Source organism: Rhincodon typus, chromosome 28, assembly GCF_021869965.1.
Source record: "Rhincodon typus isolate 14 chromosome 28, sRhiTyp1.1, whole genome shotgun sequence".
Taxonomy (NCBI): Eukaryota; Metazoa; Chordata; class Chondrichthyes; order Orectolobiformes; family Rhincodontidae; genus Rhincodon; species Rhincodon typus.
In genome coordinates this window covers 2,140,563-2,167,045 of record NC_063359.1, presented here as the reverse complement: position 1 = coordinate 2,167,045, position 26,483 = coordinate 2,140,563, and the positions used below count along the sequence as shown (strand labels likewise).

The 26,483-nt window shown below is 40.5% G+C and overlaps 1 protein-coding gene across 1 annotated transcript in view; it reads right to left on the bottom strand.

The window, feature by feature from the left end:
* Window positions 1-6,951: 6,951 nt before the first annotated feature.
* Window positions 6,952-26,483, bottom strand: part of anapc2 (anaphase promoting complex subunit 2) — a 45,757-nt gene continuing 26,225 nt past the window's right edge. The window contains exons 6-14 of the mRNA XM_020514304.2: window positions 25,849-25,966; window positions 22,560-22,741; window positions 20,968-21,109; window positions 19,396-19,471; window positions 16,743-16,928; window positions 15,506-15,635; window positions 12,253-12,488; window positions 11,324-11,558; window positions 6,952-8,291 (exon numbers count right to left, since the gene is read on the bottom strand). Of these exons, the coding sequence (XP_020369893.2) occupies window positions 11,346-11,558; window positions 12,253-12,488; window positions 15,506-15,635; window positions 16,743-16,928; window positions 19,396-19,471; window positions 20,968-21,109; window positions 22,560-22,741; window positions 25,849-25,966 (1,283 nt within the window). The 3' untranslated portion in view covers window positions 6,952-8,291; window positions 11,324-11,345. The remainder of the gene's footprint in view (window positions 8,292-11,323; window positions 11,559-12,252; window positions 12,489-15,505; window positions 15,636-16,742; window positions 16,929-19,395; window positions 19,472-20,967; window positions 21,110-22,559; window positions 22,742-25,848; window positions 25,967-26,483) is intronic.

Genomic DNA, 26,483 nt, shown 5'->3' with positions numbered 1-26,483 from the left:
TAGCCAATAAAGGATTCAGAACAAATGGCTTTATCCAAAGGTTTGAGAGAATTTGGAACTTGCTACCAAAGGGAGCAATTGAAGCAAACAGAATATTTAAAGGATGGCTCAAAAACATATGAGAGAGAACGGAATTGAGGATTATGTTGATAGAGTGATATTTAAAAAAAGAGAAAGCTCAAGAAAAGCACAAATGCTAGCAAGAACTGGTTGGGTTGAATGGACGTTTTCATAATGTATATCCTGAACACCTTTCTGTAAAATCTGAAGTCTCACTTCCTTGATAACATTGCAGTAACTTTCCTCTATACCTACTCCAAGCGCTTGACATCATTCTTAATGATGTTCAGACCTGAATGTTACTTTATTGCTCCAAAACTCAAGTTAAAAAGCTCTGGGCCAAAACTTGTACAATCTCCCAAAAAAGTAAAGTGAAAAGTAATTTTTCCAGGTATTTTTCACACTAAACATGCTTACATAGGAACAGGAGATATTCTTTTATTTGCAAAACATAAAGTGATGAGATGCACCCTCTGCATTGTTATGACAATATTTTGCTGACTAGATTGCATGAATTCTTTACAAATGTACCAAATGGGTAAGTTGGAAAGGGAGACAACTGATAAAACCAAAAAATGTTAGAAATCCAATGAAAACAAAATATCTTTATAGTAATCAGCATCACAGAAACAAATATAATTTAATCATTCATAGGATGAGAGCATCACTGGCAAAACCAACACCTCTGGCCCATCCCTAGTTGTCCTTGGAGATATGATTGAATGGCTTGCCTCGCCATTTCAGAGAGCAGGTTAGAGTCAACCATGTAGCTGTGGGCTTGGGGGCATGTATAAACCAGGTTGATTTACAGCAGCAGTTTTCCTGTATAAAGCACATTGGTGAAGCAGATAGGTGTTTATGTCAATCCAATAGTTTCACCACCGTTTTTTAATTCTATTTTTTTAATTTCAGGTAACTGAAGGTAATTTCCCCGTGGCAGTTGTTTTGAACTAGTGTCCACTATGTTACCATACCCTGATGAGTGGCATTCTCTTAGGGTAGTGTGATGTGTGTCTATATCTGAACCGATTCTTCAGTAATATTATCCAAGTGGTAAAGAAAAGCCAATCATTATATAGAGCCTTTCACAACCTCAAGACATCTAAAAGTGCTTCACAACTAAGTGCTTGTGAAGTCTAGTCACTCTAGCAATTATAGCGGCCACCATGAACATAAGTCCCATATGGAGCATTAAGATAAATAACTAAATAATCTGATTTAGTGATATTTGCAGAGAGATGTTTGTCCAAGTCCCTGCTCCCTGTAGAGTAATTTGCAACACAGTTCATTTACTACCTGTTTGTTCACTGACTCGTCAATATTAACCAATCTTTGCTGGGTTAGCTGAATTGAAATGAAATGAGAGGAAATACAAGACATGTAGCCTGATAGTGACTTAATGGTTAGAAAAGTCACTGGTTTAGTGTTTCTGAAGGCAAGTGTGTTTGGATTGAGGTGTTACAACTTTGAAAGACTGGAGTCTTGTCTGAAAGCAGACCAGGTCAATGGATGTGATAATGTGAATTTTTTGAGTTAACAGAGTGCGCGTGCTTATAGAATTGTGCTGTGTAAATACTGTACGATTGATTAGAAGACATAAAAACTGCAAGGAAATGGCTTGTATAAGCAGCCTGAACAAGCTGGCTTGAGTTCAAAGAAAACACAGTGTGGAGCTGGAGCACACGGCAGGCCAAGCAGCATCAGAGCAGGAAAGTTGACATTTCGGGTCGGGACGCTTCTTCAGAAATCATTTCTGAAGAAGGGTAACTTTCCTGCTCCTCTGATGCTGCCTATCCTGCTGCGTTCCTCCAGCTTCACAGTGTGTTGTCTTTGATTCCAGCATCTGCAGTTCTTGCTATCTCTGGCTTGAGGTCAAAGCTTGTTAAAAGGATCCAAAAGGTAAGCCTCCTTCCAAGACGACACAAGCAAATCTTAATGAGTTAAATGATCAAACCGACATGGCCAATATGTCACGTCTGTGATGTTTTCCAGTGGACAAACTGTTCATTTGCTGGAAACTGAACACTGTGTGTTTCAACCTACGGTCTGTCTATATAGTAACAGAGTATAAAGAAAGCTTGTCTAAGAGCATACTTACCAAGATCAGCAGGTCATCTGATCAGCAGCTGAAGATTGGAACAGATCAGGTTGATCATTTATTTCTGGTCTGATCCTTGGACAAGTACAAATAAACAATTCAGTTGTGATTGTAAGCGTTGTATGGGTAATATTTTTGCAGTAGTTTTATAGTGTACTTTGTCTTAATAAAGAACATTGGGTACATCCCGTTGCTATTACTGCTTTGGGTTACCGATATCCAGAGTAACTCGATGGACCAGGGAATGTGCTAATAAAAGCCTACAGATTATTGGCAAACCAGCCAAGAGAGCTGAAGATAAAGAAATGACCAGGCTATGAAATAAAAGAAGTGACTGAAGTTTACAAGACAAAACAGGTTCCACTTAAGGATCAGTTCAGGTTATTTTGGGGAGGACCCAGTCCAGGAAGCAGACAAGTGGACTGGGAGAGGGTTGGGGAGGTCTACTTGTAAGTCAAGAATGAAAAAGAGGCCATTTGGTAAATAGCATATCAAGGAAAAGAAAATCATTCACAAAAAAAGAGACAGGGCAATTGAAATAAAAACTAGATGAGCAGGAGGCAGTTGTGAAGAGGTTGTTGAAACAGCTTGAGAAGAGGTGGAGATGAGAAGAATCAGAAAAACGCAAGTAAATACAGGAAAAGTGGTGGAGCTGGGTGCAATTCGTTTGAAGTGAGTGTGTCAATAATTAAAACAGTGTGACAGTCTGACAGAAAAGGAATTTAAACAGCACGGCAGTGCTGAGATAGCAGAACCACAGTGTACAGAGCTGAAAATAGTCTATCAATGGTGGGTCAAAGAAAAGTCCCAAAGACAGTACCAGGAAAGGAATCATTGCCTATATTAGGATAAAGTGGACAGGCTATGTGAAGTTCTGAAGTGAACAAGAGAGGTACAGTGTGTAATGAAGGGCAAGGGGGTATTAGTGTTCTCAAGTCAGACGATGAGGAAGCAATATTTAGGAAACGGGACAGTCGAGTGGACAGCCCCACCCCAGAACTCCTGTAGATATACACCAACAGCCATTATAATCAAAGCTGACGTAAGCTGGATGCTAACAGCAGGATAGGGAAATGGAATACCAATACGTGGTACCATATACCCCTAAGCAATTACAGACAATTGCTGAAAACTTCCTAAATTGGACTTTGGTAACAACCAATATGGGTATTTGCAGGATTTGGATCAGATGGCTACCCTGCATAAAAGTATTCTCTACCTTACCCAGAAGTTGTACGCTGCCCTCCCCACTACATCCAATTAGGGTAATATGGTGCACCTTAAAATGATGTGCTATTCGCCATGAGCATAATCAGCTAGCTCAGGAGATTGTGTCTGATCAGTGGGTCAGATGGTGACTGCATAGGCTATTCACCTGTTTCAAACCGCGTCATTGGTGATTGCAAGCATTGTACGGCTGTCAGTTTTGCGGCATTTTGTAGGTCCTTCTAAAACCTTTCCCTTTCACCTTAAGCCTCTGCCCAACTTAGGAAAAAGTACTTGGCTATTCATCCTATCCAGGCCCGTCATGATTTTATAACCTTTATAAGGTCACCCCTCAGCCTTCCGTGAAGGTTTGTTTTTTTGAAAAGGTCAAAAAGTTATTTTAGACTACAGCGTATTGTAGGAAGGATACAAGAGCAATGGCGAAGATGCACAATAGATTCACTGGGATGTTAGCAGGGGTAAGAGATAATGTCGTTATGAGGAAAGGCATGTGAAGGTTACTAGTTGAAAGGTTGAGGGTTACTCTGACAGAATTCCAGATCATGAAGAGTTATGATGGTGTTACAACACAATTGGGAAGTTTATGCTGATAATCGAGCTCCACTGTTCCACAACCCACCACAAATGCTTAATTACCCAATTAGACCAGCAAGTTAATCAATTAGCCTGATGAACAACTACTCAGGAAAATGCAATTCACAACAGGTTTTATCATGAATAGGAAAATAATTATTTATTGCGAACAAACATACTCTTTAATAACTGGTAAAAATAAAAGATTACTTACGATAATATGAATTATATATACAGCATGCAGGTAGGTCACATACTGCCTTCCACAGCATTTCAGACGATGATGTTTAATTTACAGCTCACTCTCAGATTTTGTAAGGAGCTACCTGTTCTCTCCCATGTGTGCTGTTGCAGACTGGTTGGTGAGCCTATAAGCAGCGAATGTACATCAGAAGCCCCCTGTTATAAGAGGAGCAGTAAGCAGCCCAAGGCCTCAGACCATGATGGTGAGACCAGAGGCAGGCTCTGGGAATGGACAGCTTTCTCTTTTCACCGTAGATCTTTGGCAGGTGCAGTATTTCTTGGAGGAAATGAGTGGGAGCTAGGTCTGGGTAGGGGATTTTGAGAGCAGGGGTTGTCGTCTCAGCTGGATTATGCTCTTCCCTGGGCAACATTCTGAAACAGCCGTTTATATACAGGGTGTGGTAGATGGAGCTCTGCTGGTCTGCCTTGCTCTTCTTATGCAAGAATAAGTTGTTGACAATGCACTGGTAGACCTGGCTGAGGGTTCATCTTCTTATTGGAGGTATCTAGGTGGCCATGACAATCAAAGTCAAGAAGGAGTACAGGGTTGGAGAATCATGTCCTCCTGGCTAGATAGAAACAGTCAGCCGAAGTCATTGTTGTCACCAAAAGCCGAGGAAGCAGTAGGCAGCAGGCCAGGTTCTGACCATGGAGTTGTTACCAGGGAGTGACTGATAAGGTTTGGCATATCTCAGACAACATTCCCTCCAAGCTGCACAACATGCCAACACCATTCCCAACACTGGCTGCCAGTTTCAAAAGTCGCTGCTGTGCCCGGACCTTGGAGGTCTCCCTGAGCAAGCAGCAGGCCTGGCAGTACATGAAGTTCTCGCAGCAGATTCCCATCTCAGAGACCTATGTTACAATGCATCGTCAACAACATTTTCAAGCAGTTATGCTATGCAAGGTCATTAATTTTCCTGGTGAAATTTGTTTTCCTAAACAAAAAGTTCTCCTGAAGAATGGTCTGAGCTCAAAGTCACATGAAGTTAAAGGAGACAAAGTAAAACAGAATGTGGAACGAGGGGCTGGGGTGGGAGGTGTAAAAAAGGAGGGAAAGGTCTAAAAGTGTGGAAAAAGAAGAAAATGATGGAAGGCAAACAGGCTGAGAGTAGAGGAAATTCCAAGCTTAAAGTCAATTCACCTCCAACCCTCATTTTCATCTGAATTCCAAAGAGGCCAGTTCAGCTCAGCGTGGCCCACCATAGGTCATTTAAGGTTAGTGAAACCAAGAAAGGGGGTGACGACGTTCTCCTAGTCATCACCCTCTCTTCTGGTGATCGTGAATCGGGTCTGACTCTTTCCCTCATGCTCTCTCTCTCTAGCTTTGCTTCTTAATAATCAAAAAGGTGAAAATTTACTAAGCTCTGCTGTCTGGCACTTTGTAATGATCATTTCTATTAATTATTTTTTTTTCCCCCTATTCATTTGTGGGATGTGGGTGTCACTGGCTGGCCAGCATTTCTCGCCCAACCCTAGTTGTCCTCAAGAAGGCATTCAACTTAACTGTTTAAAGCTTCTGAATTTTTTTAATGGAGTTCATGTTTGTCATTGTGGCCCTATCCATACCCCACGAGAAAAATTGAAATGTGCCTCCTCCCTCCTCCATCCTCCATCCTCCCCCCACTCCCTAACAATGCAATGGTTTAAAAGCCCAAGTGCATACATATTCATTCGAATAAGACAAGACAAAAAGAGATGACTCAACACAAATGAGTGGAAACGTATACATAGGGAAAACAGATTCTATAGGTCAAAAGTCTAGCCCAAGGTGGAGAGTATTTCTCAGTTCCCTTATTTTAAGCAATTATAACACAATCTGATTGCAGGGAAATGGCTGATCTTCAATTCAGCAGCTGATCAGGTAGACCTTGAATTTTGGGACAAGAAAATACCTTTCTTTTTAAGAGTCTTTAGGTTTTGTTTCTGTCTCCTTGCTCACACAGAGGTACAGAGAGAGATGTTTTCTTGTTTGTTTCTGGCTGCATCATATTTGAATGTAGCTGGACCAATCCAAGGGCTGTCATCAGGCAGTTTTCCTTGATTCAAAGGCTCCTGCTGTCACTGTTTCTTATAACAACTTCACTGCACCAAAAGCAACACAGTCTTGTGTAGTCAAAATTATATACCACAATATCTAATTGATTTACAAATTACAAAGCTCTTCTCATGTTATAGTTATACAGCAGTATCAGACTTTCATTTCCCGGTTTATAGTCTAAACAGAAAAAAAAATGTGGCCCCTTACAACAGTATGTTTCCACTGGACTGCAACATGGCATGACAGAATATAATCACAGAAATAGTTAAAGGTAGGTTAATACAAATATCTTCATGCTAAAGGGTGTAGAACAAGGCAATGCACTCTGTTAAAAAGGTCTAGGACTTGCTCAATCACTTATCTTGACAGAATGATATAAAACAGGGAGATATATAGACAGAGAGAAAGAGAGAGAGACACAGAGAGGTGGAAGAGAGAGGAAAAAAGCATGAGAGGGAGTAAAACTGATGGCATTAATTAGAAGTAGCAAATATTCCAAAAAATGAAGATTTCCCAATCCCATATATGTGAGATTTCCTTAGCATTCATCACATTTCAATGCACACTGTTCAGTATAGAATAGAAAATGGAAACTAAAAAAAAAAGAATACCAACTGTGGATGAATCTTCCTTAAAACTTGGTAGGGAACAAGACCAATATAATAGTACATTATCCAGCAAACAAGTCAGTATTCAAGTACAAATGAACTCTTAAAACAAATAATTATGTATATTTTAATCAGGATCATGAGAAATCATAATTCCTCAGCCAGTAAGGGATGAAAACATATCATCACTGTTTTTGGTTACTGTTGTCCTAGTCAGAACACAATTCAATGCTCACAACATAGTGTAAAATACATAGCACATTCTGCTGATTACACTGAAACATGCAGCATCCATAGATCTTTTAAATAAGCAATTCATCGTGTAAAGTGAAATAGAGAAAATAAGCATCAATTGTAAACACATTGGTATCTTTGCTAAATAAGCTGATAGGAATTTCATTTCCTCCTCTCTACCTCGCTGCCGCCACCACCACCACCACCACCGCCACCCTCACAGTTTACGAATAACTCAAGGTGCAGTGTGTTTGCTGAGTTACAGTTCAGTTTCTGTCTCTTGTCAGTCTTGTCAACTGTCTGCAACTGTTCCCACTGGCTGAGAATCTGTAACTTCCTGTTATTAACCTGAATTAGTTACAAGGCTACAAAGTTTTAGTGCAGAATCACAACACAGATTGGAACCAATCCACGGAGTCTAAGTCCATTCTTTAAAGATGATCATAACTAAAGCTTTGGATAAATGGCAGTTCAATTATTTCCCTCCTCAATTTAAAGACAGTCAAGATCCCAGGAGTATATGCCACTCCCAAGTACCTGATAAGTGCAAGTCAAGTTTTAGGCAGAGGTGCTAAATTTTAAAATATTTTAACAGGAAAAGTAGAAAAAATGCCCTTCTCATAGGATAATCACAAAGTGAGGAAAGGCCAAAATCTATTAGATCTTTTGGGCAAGAACAAAACAGCCATCTCTAAACAGAAATGTAATTCTAAACAGTGTACAAGTGTAACATTAAAAGAATTTGCAAACCAAGCCTCAAATGCATATCAGTTATCACTAATGGATTGACATTGCTCACTCACGATCATAGGGGGTGACAGTAAAGATTGTCTGTGAACCGTCAGACCAATAGGATTTACTTACTGTGGAAAATCTACTCCTGTGTGCCTGCGGGATTTTGTACCTCAGAATTCAGGTACACTTTACAAATGTCTCATGTCTCCACCACAAGTTGTTATCTCACTCCCTACCAAAGAGAGGTTCATTATGGAGCTGCATCTATACAAAGAATTTCAGGATTTCTGCCACAGGTCTCTGGTGTAGAAGAATTCAGGTGAATCTTAGTTATTAAGACAATTAAATTTCTTGTAGTTACTGCTGAGTGGACACTGCTGTTGCATCAATATTCCTTCAAAGTTATGGCTCTGGATCATAGATCACAGCAGGAAGAAAGCCACAAGTTCAATCATAGATCAGCTCCACCAATCTAGTGAAGGAAGAAAATAAAATTAGTATGCAGAAAGCTGTCTATTCAATTATAAAATGAATATTTTGCACCCAAGAATGAATACTTATTTTATTTTGATGAAAAGCAATTATTTTTCCTCCACTGTATGGATGTGATGCAATTATATGTAAAGACTCAGTTTCCAGGATATCCGTCATTAACATGAAACATATACCTTCCTTTTTAATTACTATGACATTTGGTTAAATGGGTTGGAAAATACCTACCAGAAGCATTAATTTTGAAAACTAAGAAGGGCTGCAGGTTCTGGATATGGATGTGAGGATAAAAGCTCTAATCTGCACATCGCTGAAATGATCCAATACCTTTAAGTTCACTGGTAAGCAGCTTACACATAACAATAGGATCAACTATAATGAATTGGTTAAAAACCTTTAGACTCTATCCAAAGGTATTTTTTACGAAGGGTGACTGACTGTTCACCTTCTGGTTGTGAATAAACTCACGTTATACAGAACTTTTAAGGTTTGTTGATTCTTGTGCTTCATTTTACTATTTACAGAGGTAAGCACTTATTTTGAAAGAAGTATACTTTAATGAACATATCAGTTGATGATCAGTCAGGATCTTGATACAGGTGATAACACACAGAAAGACCTCCCAGTTTGATTAAAGTATCCTGGACAGAATGACAGTGTCTGACAACCTGGATTCAGTGCTGAAATCGCTAAGATGTGTGTGAAAGAGACTCCGTTCCAGAGCTGCATCAATATAAAGTTTCGGGAAGACTCCACGAAGACATTACCCTGTGTATTTAAAAGAAAATGGATGTGACATGAGGCACATATGCCACTGTAAATGGCCCGAACCTATGGTGGTGTCTGTTGGATGCTAATCATTGTGCACAGAGTGCAGCCTGCGGAATTCTCACAGATCATACATGTGAAGGAATAATTGTGCAGGAGTTTCAGAATCATTACAAAGCCTCATTTTAAAGCACAGGAGAAGAGGGTGCACAATGCCAGTAAGAGAAGCAGACTGCAGGCTGTGCGCCAAACTGGCCATTGTAACACCTATACATGACAAGATGCTGAAGCCTCATGGTGGATGGGTGGCACCAGTCCAATGATGAGGTGAAGTAGGAAGGAGGACCTTGGGGTGGGATTGCAAGGGGCATCATTTCCAATTGAAAAAGAGACATTAGTTAGGAATGCTTAGAGAAGTACGCATGATGTCTAGTATGTTGTCAGGAATGAGGCATTGATGCTTTGTTTTCTTGAAGGTTCTCCTGCCTTGGGGAGGAAAGAATGATTGCATATTGGAAACTGTGAAGTACAAATAAAAAAGTAACATCTCAATGCTTGCATTGTAGCCCATATGGAAGACTGTCTCTGTGAGTTCATCCCAAAAGGTAGAAGCTAGCCTTTACCTTCTTTATTTATGTCTCTGTACAAACTCGGTTGCTGTTGGTACTTCTGGGGGGTCTTATAATAGCCTCTGAGGAAGAAGGGGAAGCCTCAGTGTCTCACATACTTGCTCTGCACTCAGCACAGATCATAGCACTTTAGTAGGGAAGTGAGCTTCGGACTGAGGGGAATTAGAAACAAATGAAGGCACATCATAGTTAGACCTGCAGCTGCTGGAAACTGAGATGAAGCAGGACTCTGGCAGCAGAGGAGTGCTGGATGTGAGCCAGTTGTCAAATCCTAATGGATGACAAGCCTCTACAGTTGTCGGCAAGTGTGAAATGTTAAAGGGATTGTGTATTCTAGCGCAGATCTTGGAGGAATCCATCCAAGCAATAAGTGCTGTGAAGATCCACTCCACAGAGTGTATGGCTCAATCCTATGTCAGGTGAGAGGTAAGAGGTAAAGGGGAAAAACAACATAAAAAGGTACAACTCAAAGGGATGCAGGAGCCTCGGAGTATGTCTGCCAAATTGCAGACAAGGGGGCCTAAGGGTCAGTAGCCTGTTTCCATTGCTGCAGGCAGCAAAAGGATAGCACCACGCTGTCGTGTTCTGAAAAGAATCAATGAACCCCCATCCACATTGAGTACATTTATGATTTGTATTATTTGTAAATGCTACTGAAATTGTATGTAAATAAATGTTGTTTTGCTTGAACATCCCAAAGAGAACCAGTTTATTTACTGTGTGCAAGAGGACATCAAGAGATTCTATGGATGATCGTGTTTGAATGTCTTAATTTCGACATTTGAGATTGTCAGAGATGATAATTAGCTTTCTTGTGGTAAGGAAGGAAGGAGGAGGAAACAGTGGCCAGATAACATGGGATGTTTTGATGGAATGAATGACTGGAGTCATCACAAGATTAAAGCCTCCCTGGTCTCACGCCGAATGAGATGCTCCTGAGCACGGCTTTTGCTGGATCCCGCTCCTACTCAGCAAAAACGATTGGACATTGTTACTATTCCTCAGATAGAGGATCCCAATCCTATTGCACCCTATGGAGTCTACAGCAAACACCTACAAACAAGGGACACTCTCAAAGTCATGTACTGGAGAGAGCTGCCAGATTAGTGAAGGCATTTTGAGCAGACCATTGGTGGACCTGACCATGCCATGACTCTCAGATTTAGCACTGGCACCTCCAACAGCTGACTTGAGCTACTTCTTCAAAGGATAGCCTTTGAGACCCAGCAGCCATCCATCAGGTCACAGAGCAGGAAAGGCCACAAGCTAGGAGGCTGAGACAGAAGAAGGGTGGAGTGAGGAACAGGCTGCTCCAAAATGGGGCTGATTGGCTCGTCAGACCCAGCATGAAACAATGGAACTTGTTAATATGAATACACACAGATGTAATAACAGCATGACTTAAAAACAGGATTTTCTGTGCTTTGAATATGGGGTTGATGTTAGCGACAGAAGGGCAACTATACTGCATGAAGTGACAGCTTCCAAAGCTGCAGTCTAAGCTGATTTATCTGGAAATCATGACAGCCCATGGATCAATATTGCTGTCTTTTAGTATTAAGAGTCACAGCTCAGATGTTCAAAACCAACAGAAAACAAAGACCGTATAAGTTACCTTTCTGAGCAAGGATCCCGATTCAGCAGTTAGATTTGGGAAGCCGGTACACTCCACCAGAATAGACTAGTTGGTGGTCCTTTACTTTCTTCTGCAAGAATGCTTGAAGCTCTTGCATATCAATCTCAGCCATTACTGGGCCCGTCATCACAAACATCTTGAGCATGGTGTGAATACGCTCTAGTGGTAAGCTCTCTAGATTGGTCAGCATACCTTGGATGTATGTCCAGAAAAGCTGCGAAACACAAATTAGCCAGCTTCATTTAAATAACGTACCAAAACATGTCATACCAGAAGCACTCGTCAAACTGAGGACTCTTTCTGAAAATCCAGTACCACAGCATTGTATTTCATCCAGCTATTTGCCGCCAGGGCCTCATGTTTTAGCTGAAACAGGGTGTGCCAGCTGCCATGCCAAGTGGCACTATTATGAAGAGGAGAAGTGTCCTAGCTAACAAAAATTAATCTCTCAACTATATCACTACTACCTCGTCATCACCATGATGCTCTTGTGGGATCTGAATGTGTGAAAATTGGCTGGCATGTTTCCTACATTAGTGAGTGTGCTTCAAAAGTACTTCTCAGGCTTTAAGTGTTTTTTGGGACATCTTGATGCTGTAAAAAAGCACCAGGTAAATACCAACCTTTCTTTATTTCTCAGATATGAGAGACATTAGTCCCATTTTCACGAGGCCCACACACACGAGGTCAAAGAATAGCCATTAACATGGTGGTATCAGGATGGGTACTGATGTGTCCACTGCATTTCTATATTGCTAAGATGTTTTTCAGGGATTTTGCAATTACCTCAATGCCATGTATAGTAAAGGAGATATAGTATTAACCTCGACCATTTTAGCAAAGGCTACAAGACTACCAAGTTACTCACATGCAATGTATCATAATATAACTTACTAAAACAGTTGTACCTGCAATTCCTCCTCTTTCTGATCAGCCTGGGAAGCCATAGCAGAGTCTCCTTCTTCATCACTATCAATTAAAACCATTTTCTCCTGCTGATCTTTCTGTTCCTCCTCAATCACTGTAAATGTGTCTGTGGGATCCTCTTTTAAGACCCCCTGCTGCTGCCAAAGAGCAATCTTCCTTCGCAGCGCAACGACAGGAACTTTAAGTGCATCACTGAGCTCGTCCAGAGTCCAGGTATCTGTAGATGCACACATTCAACAAACCTCAGCTTTAGTTCTGCAGTAACACATCGTGTCTAATCTCCTCATCTGAGCAAATTTATTTTATGGACTTCATCATGTTCGATTTCAAAATCGAACAGTTCTCAAGAGAATGCAATAATTCTCAGTAGAGAAAGTCACTGGATCCTATAAAACCACTACATTATTGGGATTGTACAATAGGCAGGGAAAATTGAGAAGCACATATGTAAGGAGATCTCAGATATCTGTAAGAATAATAGGGTTGTAAACAGTAGGGGATTTTAACTTTCCAAACAGAAACTGGGATTGCCATAGTGTTAAGTGCTAAGATGGAGAGAAATTTGTTAAACATGTGCAAGAAAATTTTCTTATTCAAAATGTGGACATACCTACTAGAGAAGGAGCAAAGCTTTACCTTCTCTTGAGAAATAAGGCAGGGCAGATGACTGATGTGTCAGTGGGGGAGCACTTTAGGGCAATAATCATAATTATATTGGTTTTAAAATAGTTATGGAAAAGGACAGAGCTGATCTAAAACGTAAAGTTCTCAACTGGAGTAAGGCTAATTTTCACAGTATTAAGCAGGAACATTCAAAAGTTGATCGAGGGAGGCTGTTTGCAGATAAAGGGGTGGTTGGAAAGTGGGAGGCCTTCAAAAATGAAATAATGAGATTTCAGAGTCAGTATGCTCCTGTTAGTACGAAGGGCAAGGCTGGTAAGTGTAGGGAATGCTGGATGACGAGAAAAATTGAGGCTTTAGTCAAGAAAAAAGGAGGAGGCATAATGTCAAATATAGACAGTTGTGATTGAGTGAGTGTAAGGGCAGTAGGAGTATACTGAAGAGGGAAATCAGGAGGGCATAAAGGGGACATGAAATAGCTTTGACAAATAGAGTTAAGGAGAATCTAAAGAGATTCTACAAATACATTAACAGCAAAATAATAACTAGGGAGAGAACAGGGCCCCTTAAACATCAACAAGGCTGTCAATGTATGCAATCGCAGGAGATGGGTGAGATACGAATATTTCATTGTTAGTATTTACTGTGGAGAAGGACAAGGAAGCGAGGGAACATGGGAAATAAATAGTGATGTCTTTGAAAGTGCCCATACTACAGAAGAGGTGACGCTGGAGGTATAAAACACTTGAAGCTAAATAATTCTCTGGGACCCGATTATGTGTACCCCAGAACTTTGTGGGAACATAGGGAAGAAATTGTGAGGCACCCAGCAGAGATATTTGTATCATTGACAGCCACGGGTGAGGTGCTGGAAGACTGGAGGCTGGCTAATGTGGTGCCATTACTTAAGAAAGGTGGTAAGGAAAAGCCAGGGAACTGTTAGGCTCACCAGTCTATGTCAGTAGTGGGTAAGTTATTGGAGGGGATTCTGAGGGACAGGATTTACATGCATTTGGAAAGGCAAGGACTGATTAGGGATGGTCAACATGGTTTTGTGCGTGGGAAATAGTGTCTCGCTAACTTGATTGAGCTTTTTGAAGAGATGACAAAGAGGACTGATGAGGGCAGAGCGATAGATATTGTCTATAAATCGACTTCAGCAAGGCATTCAAGTACATTCCGCATGGTAGACTGGTTAGCAAGGTTAGATCACATGGAATACAGGTGGAGCTAGCCAATTGGATACAAAATTGGCTTGAAGGTAGGAGACAGAGGGTGGTGGTAGAGAGTTATTTTTCAAGACTGGAGGCCTGTGACCAGCGGTGTGCTGCAAGGATTGGTCTTGGGTCCACTGATTTTGTCATTTTATATAAATGATTTGGACTGTGGATATAGGGGGTATGGTTAGTAAGTTTGCAGATGACACAAAAATTGGTGGTCTAGTGGACAATGAAGAAGATAATCTCAGAGTACAATGGGACATTGATCATGCTTGCATTCATTGGTCAGTGCACTGAGTATAGGAGGTGGGACATCATGTTGCAGCTAAAAAGGTTATTGGTGAGGCCACTTTTAAAATACTGCATTCAATTTTGGTGTCCCTGTTTTAAGAAAGGGCTCAGAAAAGAATTACAAGGATGTTGGCAGGATTGGAGGGTTTGAGCTATAGGCAGCGGCTGAATAGGCTGGGGCTTTTTTCCCTGGAGTGGAGGCTGAAGGGTGACCTTAAAGAAGTTTATAAAATCATGATGGGTGTGGATAGGGTAAATAGTCAAGGTGTTTTTTCCAAGGTTAGGTTTCAACATAGGTTTAAAGGTGAGAGGGAAAAGATTTATATGCATGCAGAGGGGCAACTTTCTCAAGCAGAGAGTAGTATGCATATGGAATGAGCTGCCAGAGGAGGTGGGCACAATTTTAACATTTAAAAGGCATCTGGATAGGTACATGAATAGGAAGGGGTTAGCGGGATATGGGCCATATGCTGGCAAATTGGACTAGATCAGTTTAGGATCTCTGGTCAGCATGGACAGGTTGGACCTAAGCGTCTTTTTCCATGCTGTCTGACTCTATGACTCTACAATTTCTCCAATGCGTGGCAAGCTGAGCTAACGAGGAACTGAACCATAGTGCCCGAGTTGGGTTGGTGTAACTGGTCTCAGCTCCTGAGTTAAGAAGCATGAACGAGGGAAAAAGATTCTTTTTAAAAATCAACCAGGGCTCCAATAGCTGACTATGGTAGAATCCCCAGAGTGAGGGCAGGACTGGAATCAGCTATGGTGCACGTGGAGTTGCACAGCTCATTATAGAGATGAAAATAGGAGAAAACTAGCTGAGGAACAAAAAGCATCTTTTCTTCAAAGTCACCCTCCACAGACTCTGATATGCATCAATCCTCTTTTCTGGTCATTTATTTGAGAAGGCAATATTGACAATAATTAGGAGGAGTTAAAAACAAGGTTTTCTATGCAATAGAATGGAAATTCAGAGTCCCCGTGCTCCAGATGTTTTCCTGATACACCAAGGAGAGGTGAACAATGAACATTCTGTGTTTAGTTGAGAGAATTTCACCTAAATTTATGTTTCATTCCTTAATAATTAGGCAGCAATACTTACTCTTCTGTTGGAAGTGCATAATGATTGCAGCATGGACAGGTGAGACAGACACAGATAATGTTCGATCTGCCAGCTCAATTTCCAGGTCAACATTTCCCAGATGAGGCTTCCAGTTCAGTGATCTCATGGCCTAAAAGAAAAAGATAAAACTATGTGCCATAGCCACAAGAGAGACCCCAATGCATTAGTCCTTGGCATCACAACAAATGTATTTCTGGGCTTCAGAACAGTACCACTAGTCAATCTCTGAGGGAAAAAAAATCTGCTCTACACTCAACCAAGATCCTTAAAGTATCACCTGCATATTTTTAACAACCCTCAAATAAATTGATTACATAAAATCTAAATGCGAGTTGTTTTACATTCCTTCCAAGATCTCATGAGTTTATGTTGCATTACATTAACTTGTTTAAAACATTGAAGTAACTGGCATAGACTATGTTCACAGTGACTAAGAATCCATTCAGGATCAAAATACAAGTGAACAGTTTGATATTTTTCTCAAGTTCACCTCCTCAAATGCGAACACAAACTCTGGAACCTGTTATCATGAAGCCTGCAATGCAGAAACAGAGTACAACAAATGCTGAACCTCCATCAAAAACCTTCTTTCGTACACCTTGACCTTGTATACGGTTGCAATGTCCAAAAATGCTCTCTATTGGAAGTCTACGCATTGCAAAAGAACACAAAAGGATCTAGCTTATGAGGGAGCATGGTAAAGTGCAGTTACAGAGGAAGAGTATTGCTTCGTACAGATGAAGTTCAAGACATTCACTTTCCCATGTTAATGGAGAAATAGATGCAAGTTTATATTGTGCACTTTCCCATCACAACTTTTAGTCTTACATTATGTGAATTGGGCAGGTTTTCACCAAAGTGAAGTGAAGTGCTGTGCTTCTTTGCCTGGAGCAAGAGCTCGAGACCCCTCCAGGCATCTGTTCTGCCCATGAGGAATAGTCTCTAACAGTAGCTGCATATGGGTTTTCTCACCAACTTTATAAACAGGTCCGCACACAGAACGCTTTGGTTAAATATACTTGCTCACTCAAACACTGCTTGTTATTTTCCAGGAAAACAGTTATGGCCTTTGTAGGCTAGACTGGCTGAAGATAGAGCTCCTGTTGCTTGTCCAGGACATCTGAACCATGGAAACAAGCTGTTTGCATGTCCAACGCATTACAAATTTTACCTGTAGTCACCAAGGAAAGTCATTTCATAAATTCTCAGTACTTACTTTTAATTTCTCATACTTCTTGGTATAAGCATCCATTGCTTCTTTCACTTCAGTGGGGAGTTCCAGTTTCTCCTCTTTCAAAGGTGGCCAGAACTCACCAGACAGGATCATTGCATTCAGGTGTAAGGGAGTCTCTTGATCCTCCTCGTGAATGTGGCTGTTTATCCTTCGAGAATCAGCAACATCCTGTTGTACAAAACCCAAAATTAATGAAGTCTATTTTGAAGGAATTGCAGTGTTTACTTTAATGAATGAATGGATTAATAATCCAGAACATGCAGGTACAGCTTCCACAATGGCTGTTTGGACGTTGGATTTTAATTTTATAAATGGAAATGAAAAGTTGGTATTAGCACGTGACCACAAAGCTGTTGGATTATTCAAAACACCCAGCTAGTTCACTAATGTCCTTCAGGAAAAGAAACATGCCACTCCTACCCAGTCCCATCTATTTCCAATTCCAATCAAATAACATAGCTGAGCATTAATTATCCTGTGAAGTGACACTCAGAGCTTTATCCTTCTCACATGCATTATGAGAGTGCCTACACTGCAGGGACTGCAACCAATTGAACATTTTTATGTCAACCAGGATTGCCAGCAATGCTGATATCCCAAGAATAAGTAAACAACCATACCCAAAATAAGCAGTGGGATAAAAGCCACAAGGAAGTTGGGTTTTTTTTAAATTCCAAAGCTGATCAGGTGAAAAGTTGGCATTCTTGCACAGCATATTACCGCACAATGGCACTGGGCCAGAACTTGCTCAGATGTACCCTCAAGACCACAATTCTATATGTATTGAGTCTCCAGGCTCAATTGTGGCATTGGAGAAGTGTCAGGTGCAAGGACTTCTCTCGAAGAGTAGAATCGACCTGTGGCCCTCATGTGGCATAGTGGTATTGTTGCTACCCCAGGACCAGGAGGCCTGGTCTCAGGTCCCATCTGCTCCAGAGGTGTGTAATAATATTCTCTGAATAGGTTGATTATAATAATAGATTTTTTTTTAAGAATCCCTACAATGCAGAAGCAGGCCATTTGGCCCAACAAGTCCATACCAACTCTCTGAAGAGCACCCTATCCAGCCTCACCCCTACCCTATCCTATTCTATCCTATCTCTGCATTTCCCATGGCTCATCCACCTAAGCTACACATCCTTGAACATGATTGGCAATTTAGCTTATTTGAAGAAAGAAGTTATCAGGCTCAATATGCACTCCGGAGACTCGAGCACAAATATCTGGGCTGTCACTCAGTGCAATAATGAGGTAGTAGACGACTGTTGGAGGTGACGCTTTGTCCCCTCTGCCCCCCTCCCCCCTCACTTCCGTGATATCAGCATTGTCCTTAACAGACTTTGCTCATTAATACCCAATGGCCACATGGGTGTTTTCTGTTGGTGGAAAACTATAAATAATAAAGTCTCTTCACAGATGCTGCCAGACCTGCTGAGCTTTTCCAGCAACTTCTGTTTTTGTTCCTATTCACAAGTGTCTTTTCTTTCTGTCTCACAATACATTAAAAAAAAAGAGTTGATCTGCAAGTATTCTTATGCAAGCTCCAACAGTTGCTTAAAGAGCCACATGGAGACCTCAACATTCCTGTACAACCAGTGAATGATACATGATACAAGGAAACCTCCAAGTAGGAAAGAGAAATAGAAATGCTAACTTCCAAATCAAATACCTGTGTGGCATTTTAAGACTTCAAAAGAATGGTTGAATGTTCTGATTCCAACACAGAATTTCATTTATGTGCATATATATATTCGTATTTGGGATCAGGGTGTCACTGGCTGGGCCAGAATTTACTGCCCATCCCTAACTGCCCTGGAGGAAGTAGTGGTGAGCTGCCTGAATGAACCACTGCAGTCCTTGGGCCCAAAAGTATTGTTAGGGAGGAAGTTCCAGGGATTTGATCCTGTGAAGGTAAAAGAACGACAATATAGTTCCAAGTCAGGATGGTACGGAGCTTGGAGAACTTGTACAAGAATATCATCTACATCTATGGCTTTTGTCCTTTGAAGAGCTTGTGGATTTGGAAGGTATACTGCATAACTGAAAGATCACGATCTGCGTATTTGACATTCCATCAGAGAAATGCATCATGAACTGGACCTGGTAAGAGTTCACTTTAACTCGGCAAGAGGATAAATAAGTTCTTGTAAAATTGGAGTAAATCTTCAAAGGTTCAGCAAATTACACACAATGCATGGTTATGGAGAATAGGTTTGCTCCACAGGTCTGCTATTGGAAAGGGACAATTATACAGCTGGATGCTCATTTTAACAGTGGACTAAACTGACATTAGATTAAAACAGAAAATGCAAAGTAGGTCAATCAGCATCATAAAAAATGCATTGCCTGTCTGTTTCATTACCTTGATCACTATGACTATATCTTAAACCTCTCCGCTCTGCTGAAAACAGCACTAAAGTCTCAATTCTCCTCTTCAAGTAATAAATTTCATTCACCCATTTCTTTCACAGTCTTTCCACATGCCCAAAAGGGCAAATATTTCAACACAAGTGGATACAAAATTATAATCGTACAAGAGAAGTTCACCGAAGACACTACTGCAAGGCAAATTCACTTGATGCACAAAGTACTTGATAACATTAAACTGCTTTAACTTGCAATTTTTCCCACTGACCTTTAACATGACCTCACAGAAGTGCATCTGAGCCTCTCCAAAACGCAGCTTCAGCAACTCCAGATTTCGGATCTCCCTGTGGTGAAGCAGTCACATCAGATTGACAAGATGTGAATAATCAGAATTAATGCAGTGCAAAACATTCTTATCAGCCCAGAATATGCAGTGACTCAACCAGTTCTGATAGAAATAAAATGGTCAATAGGTTTCAGAAGAATCTCACAAACACTGTCTTTAACTGCAAAAAAGACTTTAAACAGCCTAAAACAATGTAGTAACCTATGGGCACTCTGAGTGCAGTGATTTTATATAGAACTTAAACACAGTAAGCATTTGCTACAAATGCATTGTTCCAGTTGAAAAAAAGCAGTTTCTAACATTACTTTCTCTAGGTGAATATATTTAAAATATACACAAAGTTCAAATCATTGGATTTTTGAATTTACCACTGAAATGGGAACAACCAGAACTGCACCCAGTACGCCAAAAGAGGCCTCACCAACGTCCCGTACAACATCAGCATGATATCCCATACTCAAAGGTCTGACCAATGAAGGCAAGCATGCTAAACGTCTTCACCACCCGGTCTACCAGTCACACAAATTTCAAAAAATTATGTACTTGAACCCCTAGAACCTTTACAACACTACCCAGGGCCCTGCCGTTAACTGTATAAGTCCTGTCCTTGTTTGTTTTCCCAAAATGCAATGTTTCACATTTATCCAAATTAAACTCCATCTTCCACTCCTCAGTATATTGACCCAATTGATCAAGATCTCTTTATAGTTTGAGATAACCTTTTTTAAACTGTTCACTAACCACCAATTTCTGCGTCATCCGCAAACTTACTTACCGTGCCTCCTCATCCAATTGTTTATAGAAATGACAAAAGTTGACCCGGTACCGAACCTAGTGGAACACCTCTGGTCACAGGCCGAGAAACAACCCTCCACCACCCACTCTCTGCCTCCTACTGTCATGCCAATTTTGTATTCAATTGGCAAGCTCACCCTGAATCCTATGTGATCTAACTTTACTAAATTAATCTACCATGTGGAACCATGTCAAAAGCTTTATGAAAGTCCATGTAAACAACATCTCAGCTTTCTGTTCTGTCCTAGCCTACCCTTGTCTGCGTACCACTTTCCTATCTCTCTCTCTCCCTGGATTCCGTCTTCACTCATCCACTCACTCCAACCGCCTCCCAACCTTGTCTTCAACATAAAAGCCACGTTTTCCAGGTTGCTATAATTTCTGATGAAGAATCACTGGACTCAAAACGTTAACTCTGTTTGCTCCCAACAGATACTGCCAGATCTGCTGAGTTTCACCAGCAATTCTGTTCTGTTTCAGATCTCCTGGATAGTGGAATAAAGATGGAGAAATCTGAGGCTGTTACTATTTGAAGGCTCATTCTGCTTCCCTTGATTGGGACTTGAAACCACAGTCCTCTGAATAAGGTAGACTCAGCCTCAATGATAATTAATCTGAAACCTCTCAGAATCAGAATCATCCACAGGCAGGTCAATTATGGTTTGTATTTCCAATGCAACACTGCAAGCATCTTGGTACCTGCAGGTAATGTAGCTGAAATGATGGAGTATTCGGTCTGCCAGTAGCGTACGATATTCATTTATAAACAATTCTTTGCTGCCATAAATGCTGACCAGCAAGGTGATGATATCAGAAGATCTTCGCTTAGAACCAAATTTACCTGAAACCAAGGTGGGGAAAAATGAAAATGATGTAGTGAGGAGTAACCCCAATCCAGGCTGCACAACTAAATAAGACATTCAAAGTACAAAGGGGTCAGTATCACAATGTAGATATCTATTGCAAGCCTACTTATAAGATAGAAATATTTATTCATTCTTGTTACATAAAAAGGGAACATGTTGTTAGGAATGTCATTTGAAGGGCTGCAAACAGTAAACACTTATTGGTTTCAGAATTTTTCTGTGCCCTTCCTTTAGCCTCCTAACAGTGCAGTTAAGTTACTTGACCACCAAGCTGAAGTTCAGATCACAGCATGGAAAGTTATCAAATTAAATTCAACAGGTGATGTGTCAACTAAAGCCACCATAAAACCTAAAACCTACCATAAAATCATGGTAAAAGTTAAACTGGTTCATGATCAACATGCCCTCTAATTTAGCTTATTTCAATTTGCAATATCTTTATTTTTAAAGTGGCCACATCATGGGCAATTTGCAATTGGCCAGCACGGGACCTCACAAGAAACCATTCAACTGTTCATCCATACTCAAAATATTCCACTAGTAAATGTAGAAAAAGTGTTGCCATGCTGTAGCACTTTCATGACTTTGAGACGCCCCAAGGGTTTTACAACCAATTAAGTACTTACTGAAACATAGTCACTGTTGCACTGTTGGAAAAATGGAACTTAACTACTGCTAAAAGGAGATAAGAAGTGAAAGCACTCAGTGCTGGAATACAAGAACCAGACTGATAAAAGGGAACACCAATTTATACAGCATGAGAAGAGTATGCTGATTGATTGGACCATCGTCGACATGAACATGCAGCAAGAACAGCGAACTGTCAATCTTAGTTCCCTTCTTAAAGTAAATTAGAGGGAGAATCATTTTGGAGACATAATCATGTTGCCTCTAGGGATCAGCTACTGGGATTTCTAGACTGTCAAATAAAAACTGAAAGAACTGTGGATGCTGTAAATCAGGAATAAAAACAAAGTTGCTGGAAAAGCTCAGCAGGTTTGGCAGCATCTGTGAAGGAAAAAACAAGAGTTAACGTTTCGGGTCTGGTGGCCCTGCCTCAGAACTGGTGGGGGCTGGGAAAATTGACATTTTCCCAGAGGAAGGGTCACTAGACCCAAAATGTTAACTCTGATTTTTTTCTTCACAGATGCTGCCAAGCCTGCTGAGCTTCTCCAGCAACTTTGTTTTTGTTTCTAGAATGTCAGTTGATAGCACTCTGATCAGAGTCAGGAATCAGCTCCTACTCCAACCCTTGAGTTCAAAAATCTAGGTTATTTGTTGTCAGATGTAAACATGTGCTATCATCTCTGTGATTTGGGTCAGTTATCCAGCAGTGACTCTTTCAATCCTCCAAAGCCTCAAAGATCTTTCTCTCAGATTCACAGGTAAATATGCTTACTGCTCCTTGTGAGTTTTAGGAATTACCTGGATCAGCATCAACAGGGTCAGGAAGCCAATCATCTGGATCAGACATATCATCATCACTATCATGTCCATGCTCTAGAGTGATTGGATCTGCTTTGGACAGTTCATTTGCCAGATCACTGGATCCTTCCGAATCATCAGTCAAACCTGCTACGATCTGTCTTACAGTGTCATCCCTTGTCCTGGTAATTCACAAACAAAAAGAAACAGAAAAACAGACTTTTAAAAAGTTTAAAAATGAACTGCCCCTTTGAAAGGACAATAAATAAAGAAAAACACATCTAATCTACCATGCTATTTCAGACTTTCACAATAGCTGAACTCCTTGGATTATGTCTAGCTCAAAGGTTCATTAAACCTAGTTCTCATCTGAGTTAACGCAAAGATCTTCAGTATTATTGAACAGAGAGAGGTTTTATGTTGCACACATCAGAACAACTGCAAGAATGGTAAATTCCAAACAATCACAACAATTTGTACCAATTACATGTGTTGACAGGTTGATTCTGATTGGCTGAGGCAATGAGTGGGTGGAGTTAGTTGAAAAATCTTCAAAAGGGTTCTCAACAATCAAGATACATGCAAATTCAGACACTAGAAGATTGGGCTTGTCAACAATCTTGTGAATAAAGCCCGAGCCATTGCAAACTAGACACAGAAATAGACCATATCAACACTATCTTGCAGAATAATGACTACCCCAATCAAATCACTGGTCACTGTGTATCACACAAATTAGCAAATTGGCCAAAGGAGAAGGTGGGAGTGGGTGCACACGAAGGAATGATACGGGGTAATCCATTCAATACGATCATGACTGATTATCAAAATCAACAACTTATTCCTACTTCCTCTGCACACCTTTCGATCCCTTTAGCCCCAGGAACTATACCTAACACTGTCTTGAAAGCATTCAATCTTTTGGCTTCAACCTCTTTCTGTGGCGGAGAATTCCACAGGCTCATCACTCTCTGGGTGAAGAAACTTTTCATCTCTGTCCTAAATGGACTACCCTGTATCCTTAGACTGTGACTCCAGGTTTGGGACTCCACCGTCATCCTTCCCTGCATTTACTCTGTCTAGTCTTTAACTAATTCGGTCTCTCTTCATATGTCAGCTCTGCCATTACAGTGGATCAAAACTATACCAAGGCCCTGTATAATTGCAGCAAATCATCCTTGTATTTTAACTGAAAACAAAAATGCTGGCGATCACAGTGGGTCAGGCAACATCCATGGAGAGAAAGCAAGCTAACATTTCGAGTTATCAGATTGCATAAACCAAGAAGGCTCACGTGATTGTTGAAACTTTGATTGTCGCAGGTAAAATCAAAAAGATTGAAATAATTTTTTGAGGAGGTGGAAATGTGCAGCATTAACCCTCTCAAACCATGAAGTGGAGAATTGAGCAAACTGTAGCTGATCAGAAATCAACACTGGTGGAACATATAAAATGCAGATCTGCCTTTGCTCATCAAATCAACTGAGCACCAAAGGATGTAATGCACACAAAGAGTCATACAGCACAGAAACAAACCCTTCAGTCCAACGAGTCCATATCAACCATAATCCCAAACTAAACTAGTCCCACCCACATGCTCCTGGCCATATCCCTCCAAATATTTCTTATTCATGTATTTATCCAAGTGTCTTTTAAATGCTGTAACTGTGCCCCTATCCACCACTTCCTCAGGAAATTCATTCCACATGCGAACCACCTTCTGCGTAGAAAATATTTGGCCCTCATGTCTTTTGTAACTCTCTCTCCTCTCACCTTAAATTTATGCCCCCAGCCTTGAATTCCCCCATCCTGGGAAAATACACCTAGCATCAACCCTCATGATTATATGAACTCTGTAAGGTCACCTCTCAACTTCCTACACTCCAGTGAAAAAAAATCCCAGACTATCCAGCCTTTCATTATAACTCAAACCTTCCATTCACGGCAACATCCTAAATTTCTTCTGAACCCTCTCTAACTTAATAATATCTTTCCTATAAGGACAACTGTAACTGGACATGGTATTCAAGAAGAGGCCTCACCAATGTCCTGTAGAAACTCAACATGACTTTCCAACTCCTATACTCAAAAATCTAAACAATGAAGTCTTGGCTTTTGTGTGATACATGTAGAAAAATCATCTTGAAGACTTTCTGTTTTGTATTGCATTCTTGAACATGCAAATGTATAGGGAATATTCAATATTTTACAGAACTATTATGGAGAAAAAGATATTCTTTGGCACTGCCTGGTTGGATTTTGCATGATGGTGCTGTAGCTATGGCAAGCGATAAATCACATACTATTTAGTCTCACTGTTCGATTCACAGGAAACAACTGGTACTGAGCACGGAGCTTGGTGAGGTATTGCACCAAGTCACATCGATTGCAAACTACACTGAACCCTCACCCAAACTGTGTGCATCTAATTGCAAAAATGTGCAAATATGGGAAAAATCATGATATATTGTGATTATACACAGTGATCCACTGGCTGTCATTAGGAAGAGTACAGCAAAGGTGCTTGAAACGGAGGGATCAACTGCTTATGTTTAAAATCAACGAGAAGAAAATGAATTCAATTATTGCCTCTGATCAAAATACGAGTGTTCACTTGCTTATTTTGCAGACATAGCTGATACCAAATGAACTGAATACAAGAACACAATGAAAGAACACAAACATTCTGCAACTGAGCGATCAGCTCACAGCATTTGCAAGAAAACTGCATTCTGGAACAGTAACATGCCGAGATTGAATTTTGACTCTTTCCCCTACTTTCCAAATTTCTCTCTGAAAATGACATTGAACAGTGCTATGACCAACTCATCTCAGTCACCTGGAGATACACTACATATCCTTTATTCCAATTTGGATGTGGCAACATTTGCTTGGATCAAAAACCTTTTTCAACGTCAGCCTGAACAGCTGGATTGGCCTGCACCTGAAATTGAGCAGCTGAATGAAATTTCATGTCATCAAACTTTGGAAAAAAACATTTTCCAGAGTTTCTCCAACATAATTCTGGTTTGGCATGAAGTGCAACTACCCAGATGTCACAACTTCATTAGTATGCAGCTTTGTTCAATTCTGACATTCTGATACAGTGTTAAAGACTATGATGTGCCTGTTTTGCTTAATTTTGGCATTTCAATAAAAATAATTACTAATTATGAGCTGAAGGTACCCCTCAACCACTCCCTCACCGCCTCCGAACAAGTTCAATCCTCCAAATGGGATCATATCACCCACTGAAATACAATATTGTATTGAAAACACAATACTGTACCTTAGATACTTGCGGACTGGTTCACACACCACCTCCAAAATAACCATCGATGGGTCCAACTCACGAAGGGCCTTGATTGCAGATATGTACAAGGTTATCACATCAGCAGTATTTACTCCTGAACAAGGAAACATTAACTTCATTAACCACTAGAAATACATTTTCAAGAATGCCCTGTGTATATTTGACCGATCAGCACCAGCTTAAGAGATAAAGTTGAATCTGTGGTAGAAATTTAGTGTCTAGAGTTATGCTGTTTCACATGTAGTCGCTTTCCTCATATTCTTGAATGTATAATTTCTCTGTAGGGGCAACACATTAACTTGATGTCCAAGCAAATAAAGGCATTACCATGTGTGATCAAAGCACGTACATCAGACATTTTCAGAATCCATCCCTTTTCTCTCTACTGGGTCAGTTAATCTAGCTACAACTGCAGTTTGAGTAGGGAGAACAAACAAATTTGTAAAAAGTTGCTTTCTTGATCTATACATGGTGATGCTTTATGAAATATATGTGAGTGCGTGTGGAGTTTACAAGAAAATAGGAACGAACTCAGCTGTTATAGTCACCACCACACCCCACCCACACAAGTTGCAGCAGAGCAGAAAACTGGAAGAAATAAATGATTCAAC